The 10000-nt window shown below is 45.9% G+C and overlaps 1 protein-coding gene across 3 annotated transcripts in view; it reads left to right on the top strand.

The window, feature by feature from the left end:
- Positions 1-10000, top strand: part of sh3pxd2aa (SH3 and PX domains 2Aa) — a 116221-nt gene that overhangs the window by 74194 nt on the left and 32027 nt on the right. For all 3 annotated transcript variants that reach the window (XM_076289961.1, XM_076289962.1, XM_076289960.1), the window contains one exon: positions 8389-8517. In XM_076289961.1, the coding sequence (XP_076146076.1) occupies positions 8389-8517 (129 nt within the window). The remainder of the gene's footprint in view (positions 1-8388; positions 8518-10000) is intronic.

Genomic DNA, 10000 nt, shown 5'->3' with positions numbered 1-10000 from the left:
GGTGCCAATCTTAGCGGTTTTAAGTCAGTCGGAGTCAGTCCTTTTCTAGTTTTGCCGTTACGACGATATTATCGAAAGTCTTTCTAGTCGTGGCTCATGCAAATAGTGACCTCTCTGTCTCCAACACCAAACAGGAAGGGGCAAAGTAGGCGACAGCAGTAGCCTATATGATTATTTGTTATTCTTATAATATTTGTAATTTCTTATACATATTTAGTCGGCTCTTCCATGTGACAGAACAACTCTATATCGGTTAGGGACTGTACGATATTTACGGGGGGGGGGAGGGCCTAAGAGAATTTTTTAAGCCTTAGGGGAAGGCCCATGAGACATTTTTTGGCCTGGGGGGAGGGCCGAGGAAAATTATTTTTTCCTGATCCATGATATTTTTTTCCCCTGATCAATGATCCGTTTTCGATATTTTAAAAGGTTTGTAGGCCAAAACATGATTCACGTCTCTTTGACAGAGTGGGCGAGTCCCAAAAGTCTCGAGGCGAGTCCCTGAATCTCCCACAACTCCCCTAGTAAGCTTGCAGGTCACCCGCGGTTATGAGTCATACACCAAATATTTTAATGATATTCGGGTCATTTGCGGGCGGATCAGTTAAAATTAATTAAATATATATTTTCTACAAATAGGCCTACTTAAAATATCACGAGAAGGCTAGCATCAATACAGTAAAGCATCAATACAGTAAGTCAACAGTAAAGAAGCTGAAGACGCGAGTTAAAATAATAAAGACACCCCTTCAGGAAAAGCGATATAGGCTATGGGAAATATTGGGAAAAGTTCTTAAAGAAGATGACAGTAGTACAAGTTATGGTCTATGTAGGCCTACTTCTTGCGAAGCCATTTAAAAGTATGACAGCCGAAACGGGCAGCCTGCAGGAATAAATCTTATGGCACAGACTACACAGCCATATCTACCGGTATGTATAGGTTCACGCATGCATAAAAGTTAGCCTACCTTAGTTCGTTGTGTTTGTGACTTTAAACAGTGGATGTGCTTTAGTAAAGCTTTGTGCTTCATTCAGCATTTTAAACCAGTTCTTACGCTAACGTTTTGACCAGCAATGTATCTCTCTTGCCTACCTTGCCTCCCCATTTCTATTTTCGAAAGAAGTATGTCCATGGCCAAATCTTATCCTAGTGTTCTAATCCTTGGTGGTTGCGTGCGTGCTTGCGCTCTTATTCTCATTCTCTCTCCTGCGCAAACATTATGTCCTGCATGCCTGTGTAGTTCTACTGCATAAAGTTTCGCAAATAAATTAGTTTGTTTTACAGAAATGGACTATTGCATGCAGGCTATAACCAAAAGCACACATTTCGTAAATAATCGGGTCGGATCGCGGGTCGGGTATAATTTTGTCCTAATTAATATTCGCGGTCCGAGTTGCGGTCGGGTTGATTAAAATATCGGGCGACCGCGGGCCGCTTGTGACCAAACCCGCGCAACACTGGTTTGTAGCCCCGTGTGTGTATGTGTGCTTATGACATTTGCTGGCCGTTTTAACCTTGTAAACGTAATTTTTCAGTTTTATTTGATTCACGTAGGGGGGAGGGCCTAGGAGAATTTGTTTGAGCCGGGGGGAGGCCCCTGGGGAAAAAAAATTGACCGGGGGGAGGGCCAGGCAGAACATTTTTCTGGCGACCCCCCCTCCCCCCCGCTAAATATCGTACAGTCCCTTAGGGATGTCACGCATGAAACAATGCTGCAGAAACACGAAAATACGACTTTGAGTTCAGTAGGCTATTATTTCGGTTCCTGTTTATCTATTGCACGATGGGTAATAATTTAAAGGAATCTAGTTGCAGTCTGATTGCAAAATCATAGTCAGTGACTTAAAACTCTACTTGTCTTTAGATGTGAGAGGGTCTGAGACTGTAGGAGTCTTTCAAAAATCTTTTCAAAATCTTTGCAAATCTTTCCAAAGTCTGTCAGTGTAAGGAGGGCTTAACATGTGTAAAGACGCAATATAAACCGTAGCCTATGCAATTTATTATCCCGTCTGTTATGACATGTCCAACAATGTGTTTCACAATTTGCGACGGACGGTTTTGACTGAGCGTGTTAGCATAAAAAAAAAAAAAATATCTGTCATCATCGCGAACTGTTGAGTAGGGGGGTCAGTCGTGTTTGTGACGCACAGATAGACAACTTTAAAGTTCTCAAGAAACTTGAGGTTGGTATGAAGGAGTGTATTGTGGATGTGAGCAAACATTGTGCACATTGCACAATGGTGCAACATAACCGGTTCCATGTGTTCGAATTGGATGACTAAAGTTCTCAAGAAACTTGAGGTTGGTTTGAGGGAGTGTATTGTGTGTGTGAGCAACCTTGTTACATGTTACTTATCTGCCTGAATCTCAATATTCTGATCACAACAACTCTGGGCAAATTACAAGTCAGCACCAGTGCTGCATTCATTGTTTTGCACTTTTATAATCACATCACCAAAAGTAGGTTATTGGTTTTACCAAAAGTATTTGGCAGTATTTTTAAACTACAAACCTATAAAGTATTTTGATACAAAATATGATGCCATTTTTTTCCAACTAAATAAAATAAAAATGACTACATACTATTTTGTATTTTAATATGTATCAGACATACTGCCTATCCCTGGCTGTTGGCTGCAGCAACTCAAGGTAGTACTGATTGTTTTGTGTTTGTTTTGTGTTTATGTTAGTTTTGATCCAATTTGACAGCTTTGCTATGTTGCCCACCCAAAATTTCTACCAGCCCACCCAAATATAGTAGCCTAGCCTAGGTTAGAACCAGCCCTGTCCTGCATGGAGACATATTTTCCGATAATAATGGAGAAAATGTTAGCAAAACTTTAGGTTTTTGTTAACGGAATCTCCTGACCCTCATTCATCTATTTGCGCAACAGCCCACATTCTGCCTATAATCCAGCGAGACAAGTGAAATAAATGTTGTTGTTTTTTTAAAGCTGTCATCGCCATAGGCACGATATTTAGGCTACCTCTGTTAAGCCTACACAAAGTTGCGAATTAAGGAGTGTTTCCTGATCGGGGAAACCTTTCGGTCCGCAGTTCAATTGTGCCGCAGGCCAATAAAAGCAAGCGTGTTTGCCACTTACATTTCTGATGTCTGACACTTCAAACTGCTGCAAGTGCACCAAGAAAGGTCCCGCCTTAGACCATGTTAACGGCCAATCGTAGACTAGGATTTGGGGTGGCACCTGGGGTGGCCAATCGAATCTCAAGGGTGGCCTGTGCCACCCGGAGCCACCCCTCTGGCTCCGCCCCGGCATATCGCAACCTCTTGTCAACTTTATACGACCTGTTGCTGAAGACAAAAGCGCCCTCTCCAGATTACCGTTATCAAATGTGCAGACCTCCTGCATGAGCACACACAGTATTGCTGCTCATTGGAAAACTGAGTTGTCTGTAAAACTCAAAACTACCATGTTTTCATTAAAGGTGCCATGTGTAAGAATTGAGGTAAAAATATCCCAAAAATGAGATACACGCATCAAAAGAATGAGAAGAAATAAGGGTGATGATGTCATTAAAAAAATGACAAGGTATAGTGCTGCAGAGATATCAACCTGAATTAGCATGCTAAATTACTAGCCACAGCCCGACAGGTGTCATAATACCAGTTTCGGCCATGGGAGGCGGTATAAGGGCAACATAACCGCCAGCCAAACTGCAATACACGTTTCTTGGTTGTTACTCTAGGATAGACCAACTTATTTTCGGAGGTATACTGCCCCCATCTTTTATGGAATGTGGAGTAAGAATTGATTTTTTGGCGGACATTACACATGGCACCTTTTTATGCGGATGAGGCAACAATATCTCGAATGTTCTGATTTGTTTACTTTGATGAGGAAATAGTCTTGCAAACTTGATTTTGTAGATTTTACTTGGTGTTGAATTGCATATTAATAAGAAAAAAATTCTCCCCTTTAAACACTTTTGGCCTGAAGTAATTAAATAAGAGTGTAAGTTAAAGCCTTTCTACAATATTGCTGCAGTAGAAAAGAACAGCAATGGCTAGTCAGCAATGGTCAGGGATGGTACTGAAATATCGTTTTGTTCATCAGGAAAACTCAATCTCAATCAAGAACACTCGCAATTCGCCTTATTCACATGGCGGCCATTGGCCGCTAAAACAAGGCTACAGGGTACACAAATCATAGGATTGTTATGTTATATGCATTTACCTGTAGGTGGCATTAATTATATAGTAAGTGTACCCTGTAGCCTCGTTTTGGTTGAAACAATGGCCGCTTTGTGAATAAGGCGAATACTCCCTTTACTTTGCTGTTTGCATCTTTTTGTACATTAAAAACCAATAGGTCGCGACCGCAAAAGGGGTGCTATCTCTATAGGTAGATATGAACAACGTATGACTTATGGCCTGAAAAAAGTTCAGTCAAATATTTTTTTTTCACTTTAATCCCTGCAGGTAGAGAGAGAGATACAGGTAGAGAGAGAGATGCAGCTAGAGAGAGAGATACAGGTAGAGAGAGAGATACAGGTAGAGAGAGATACAGGTAGAGAGAGAGATACAGGTAGAGAGAGAAATACAGCTAGAGAGAGATACAGGTAGAGAGAGAGATACAGCTAGAGAGAGAGATACAGGTAGAGAGAGATACAGGTAGAGAGAGAGATACAGGTAGAGAGAGAAATACAGCTAGAGAGAGAGAGAGATACAGGTAGAGAGAGAGATACAGCTAGAGAGAGAGATACAGGTAGAGAGAGAGATGCAGCTAGAGAGAGAGATACAGGTAGAGAGAGATACAGGTAGAGAGAGAAATACAGCTAGAGAGAGAAATACAGCTAGAGAGAGAGAGAGATACAGGTAGAGAGAGAGATACAGCTAGAGAGAGAGATACAGGTAGAGAGAGAGATGCAGCTAGAGAGAGAGATACAGGTAGAGAGAGAGAAACAGGTAGAGAGAGATACAGGTAGAGAGAGAGATGCAGCTAGAGAGAGAGATACAGGTAGAGAGAGAGAAAGAAGCAAATGAAAGAGGAATGTCCTCGGCCAGCTGAGGCGAACACATGTTGAGTGCCGGCGCAGACTGAAGACCCCCTCGCTACATCTGGAGAGCATTTAACTCATGCGCCCTCCACTGCTCTCAGCGTAATTGGTGCAGCATCTCAGGGAAAGAAAGAAGAGGGAAGCAGAGACAGAAAGATGAAGAGAGGGGAAAAGAGAGAAGAATGGAGTTAGAGAGGGGTAGAGAGATTAAGATACAGCCTTTGAAGGACATTGAAAAAGGCGTTGAAAAAGAAGGTAGGAAATGGAGGAACAAAAAAAGAAAGAAACAAACAAGACAGAGAGAGTATGAAAGAAAGAAAGAAGGAAAGAAAGAAAGAAAAAGGTAAACATCGAGTAACAGGAAGACTGAAAGAAACATCAAAGCAAGGAAGACAAAGAATGCAAATCAACTCCAACGAGCCGTAAGGGCAGAGGACTGGGCACAAGGTGTTTGGTCCTGTTTTATGTTTGTTTTGCTCTCATGTGTGAAAGCATTTCCTGCCCTACAGGACACACAAACAGGATGGCATGTCAGTTGTTAGAGACACGAGAGGCTCCCCCCCCACCCGGTCTTCGCTCAACTCCCCCTGTCTGTCTGCACAGACTGGGTCCACTCAGTCCTGATTGTGCGTTCAGTACATTACATCCACTTCTGAGTACACTACACATCTTGCGGGCGGAGAGGATTTAAGCTAATCCGTCATTTAAAGACAGACGGTGCGATGGTGAGATCTTAAATGTTAGTGAAGGATTAGGGAGAGACACTGTCAAGGAAGAGAGAGCCTGTCGAGGCTTAGCTGAAATGCTAATGACAGACATGCTAATGGCACAGTGGCCGCTCTTGTGGAATTACCTTGCTATAGCGCAGGCTTAGTGCCTTAGCATAATACAGAGTGTTGTCTGATTGACGGGGGTTCTAATTTTTAATGATATTTGCTGTTATGTCCTGTGAGATTATTATATGACTCACAATTAGATAATTATATACTGATTGTTACCGCCTGGGTGATGGTGATTTGCTTATCAGATTGCTAATGAGACTCCAGGGAAACTGTAGCAAACACAGCTAAACACTAGACACAGACACACTTTAGGTCCCCCAATTGAATCTGCAAAATAGAATCCTTGTGAAAGATGAGAAAGATCATCTTTTGAACCAGTCTAGCGCAATCTAAGTTCTATTATGTCTGCTAGCTTTGTGAATATGTTTTTTTATATATTCACATCCATCTATTGCTTTTATTATGTTAGCGTTCATTTAAGCTTCGTGCTAGCTGTGAAGCATGTTAGCCAGATTAGCCGCTAGCTCCACAAGGGCTGCTCGTTGAACCTGCGTTTGACTGCTCTTCGACTCCTCCACGTCTGGGGCACCAAGGACTGTCTTGGCCGGTCCCGCTTTATTTATGGCCTGTCTGGAGCGACATCTTTTCCACAGGTCAGGAACTAACACAGTGCGTTTCCAGGTTTGCATTCCGCTCCCTCTCCACAACAGCCGACTCTGTGCCCAGACAAACACAGAATCTCAGCCAGCCACACCATTTCCCATAGGGCTGCAGAAGAGACACTTCTGGTGGTGGTGTGGTGCGGTCTCCCGGAGAAAACCATAAAACATAAGCTCAAAAACCATAAATATATGTCCGTGTTGATGGTCGTCTGGGCCTCCCACTTGTGTTTTGCTACTTTGCAATATTTTCTTTCCACAAAAGCATTGCGGGGGGGCTGACAGTTCCTCAACATCTGTTTCTATCTCTCCAGGAACTAAATAGAAAGCCATAGCCACGCACATTAGGAACTAAATAGAAAGCCATAGCCACGCACATTAAGTACACATCCATTGTCACAAATCCCATTCTGGCATGTGAAATAGTTCAAAACCACCAGTAACTGAGTCACGGCACTGACGTCACCAAGCAAGCTAGCATACAGTCGCTGAACTCCCAAAAATGAAGTCACGGCTGGCGGTGAAAAGGTTAAACCAGAGCGAGGGAGAGAAAGAGAGAGGGGGGTAGAGAGAGAAAGAGAGGGAGAGGGAAAAGTGCAGCAAAATGCTTTCTTGTGTTTCACATAAACATAGGCCCTGCCTCCCCACATATCTCTCTCTCTTCCTCTCTCTCTTTCTCTCTCTCTCTCTCTCCCTCTTCCCTCTGCTTCGGCCCACTCATATGTTTCTATTTAAGGCCTGGAGTGGAGTCTCGTATGATAGGCGTGTTCAAGACCCCCCCTATCCCCTCCTCCTCTTTCCCTCTGACCCCTCCTCCTCTCCCCACTCCCCACTCCTGGCCAACGGCTGCCTCCCCAGGGCGAGAGAAGAGGAGGGGAAAGAGTGAGAGAGAGAGAGAGAGAGAGGAGGAGAGAAGAGAAGGGAGGCCTGCCACAGAATCAGTGTTTATTTTCCAGGGGAAACTTCTCCTACGCTCCACTCCCGAATCACATCCCCATACCTCTAGTAGAAGCAACAGCTCCTCGCTCCTACCCTTCTATCCCTCTCTCTCTCTCTCTCTCTCTCTTTCTCTCTCTCTCTCTGTCGCTGTCGCTCTCCTTCCCTCTCTCACTCTATCTGCAACTCTCTCTCTGTCTCTCTCTCTGTCTCTCTCTCTCTGTCGCTAGCTGTGTCTCTGGTGCATTTTCTCCCCTCGCTCCCCTCGTTCAGTCACTCACTCACTCCATCCACGCTAGCGCTTTCGTCTCTGTCTCGTGTTCGGCGCCGATGTTTTTTTCTTTTTTTTTTCTTTTTTTTTCCCCCCGTATTCCCGCCGTCGTGGCTGGCTAACGTGTACCATGGAGGCCCGTCAACGGAATTCCTCCGTGCCGGACGACATCGTGGCCTCTCCGAAAGGGACCTTTTCAAAATAAACAAAGAAACGCTCCCCCCCCCCCCAACCCTTCTCTTCCATGCTCCTCTTTTTCTCCTCTCTTCCCCCCTTCAAATGCCACTCTGCCCGGGGGCACTGAGGCCAGTGGCGTCCGAGAGCCGTATGGCCAAACGCTTGGGATTACTATGCAGCGAGGAACCCAGCTTGACCTGTGATTGGCTGCCGATCTCCAGCGGGCGGGAGGGAAACGCACGGGCGACCGAGGTGACGGCGGCGCCGGCGGCAACAGGGACGCCGACGCCATGGCGACTTACGGGCCACGCGGCAGCGGTGGTGGTGGCGGCACCATCGGTGGCGGGGGTGCTCGCGGTCACGGCCGTGGTTGCGGGACGGGCGGCGGTGGTGGTGGTGGTGGGGGACGCGCACGGGGGGCGGTGGCAGGCAGCTGGCTGACGGCATGTTTCTTCCCTTCCTCCTCCTCCTCCTCTTCCTCCTCCTCCTCCTCCTCCTCGGCTGCGTCCACCTCGGCTGGCTCCTCGTCGGCGGTGTCGGCAGGGCTGGAGAGCGGAGATCCCATGGTGCTGGAGCAGTACGTGGCCGTGGCCAGCTACGAGCGGCAGGAGAACTCCGAGATCAGCCTGCAGGCTGGCGAGCTCGTGGAGGTGATCGAGAAGAGCGAGAGCGGTGAGTGCCCTTCACTTCACTTCACTTCACTTCGAAACGCTTTGTGTGTGTGTGTGTGTGTGTGTGTGTGTGTGTGTGTGTGTGTGTGTCTGTGTGTGTGTACAGTATGTGTGTGCTCCTGTGCGTGCGTGCGTGCATGTGTGTGTGTGTATGCGTGTTTGGGGTAGTGACCTCTCCATTTGAAGTATGCTTGCTTGACATTGTTGACAGAAAAATTATGTGCCAGAATACATCACTGTTTTTGTCATACTGCCTCACGCTACTCACACACACAAAGAAACGGAGTCTGTGCTTATTCACTTTTGGCTGTTTCACATGGCTGTTTCACATGGCTGTTTCACATGGCTGTTTCACATGGCTGTTTCTTCACATGCAAAGACCAAAGTTGTTAGTTGAATTGCAGCATTACAGACACTAAATGCTGTGTACACACAGCACCCTTAGCAGCAGGGACACCATCTCTCTCTCTCTCTCTCCCTCCCTCTCTCTCTCTCTCTCTCTCTCTCTCTCTCCAAATGTTTTCCATGTCTTTTTTCCTCCCCCATTCTTTGTCCTCAACAGCCCCCCTTTTTCTTCATTTTTTCTTCTCCTTTCCTCCTTCGTCCCGACCCCCCCCCCACACACACACACACACACACACACTTTCTCTCACCCCCCCCACCCCCCTCCCCTTTTCCAATCTCCACACTGGTTCTTGGCTCCACCTGGAGGGCAGCTTTGGCCAGGAGGCGGCCCGCCCAGACCAGCGTCTTCCTGGCCCCCCCAGGAGGGTGCCCGGCCTTGGGCCAGACAGTTGTCTTGCGCTTGGAGAATGCTTGCACATCTCCACCACAGCCTTACAGAAGTGATGGAGCTTTTACATTAGCTGAGCTCAACAACAAAGCATGCAGAGAGAGAGAGAGAGAGAGAGAGAGAGAGAGAGGGAGAGAGAGAGAGAGAAAAACGTGTGGGGGTAGAGGGGGGCAGGCGAAACTGCAAAAGACAGTCGAGAAACAGACCAGACCTCTTGTTAGTTATGAAAGAGTACACTCAGCACAAACGTCAGGAGAAATGAGCAAGTGAGTGTGAGAAAGTGTGTTCAGTTTCTGCTAAACAATCTTGTCAATAGCGTATATATATATATATATATATATATACGCTATTGACAAGATTGTGAATATATATATATATATATATATATATATATACATAAAGAAGTTTTGTGTGAAAGATCCCAACGTTTCTGTGAAACAGTTTAGCTTTGACTTGCATGACTGGAGAGTTAGTGTCAAGTCAAGTGACAGTTAAATGCTGTTTTCCACTCAGCCCAGACCAAATTCCAACCCCTCCGGTCGAGTCCTGTGTGAACTTTTGTAATGTGTGCTTTCTCCCCTTTTGTGGAGATGTGGGCAAAGACGCTGCTGGTGAATGACCCAGATGGAAACTGGGCACTCCGTCTCAGGTTCACTTGGTTCAGCGGTGCCTTGAACTTTGTTCTCCCCAT

This window comes from Alosa pseudoharengus, unplaced genomic scaffold (assembly GCF_046254945.1).
Source record: "Alosa pseudoharengus isolate Yale_2024_CS ecotype anadromous, Long Island Sound unplaced genomic scaffold, YU_APseudo_1.1 YU_APseudo_1.1_scf_1, whole genome shotgun sequence".
NCBI classification, from domain to species: Eukaryota; Metazoa; Chordata; class Actinopteri; order Clupeiformes; family Clupeidae; genus Alosa; species Alosa pseudoharengus.
This window is presented reverse-complemented; position numbering and strand designations above follow the sequence as displayed.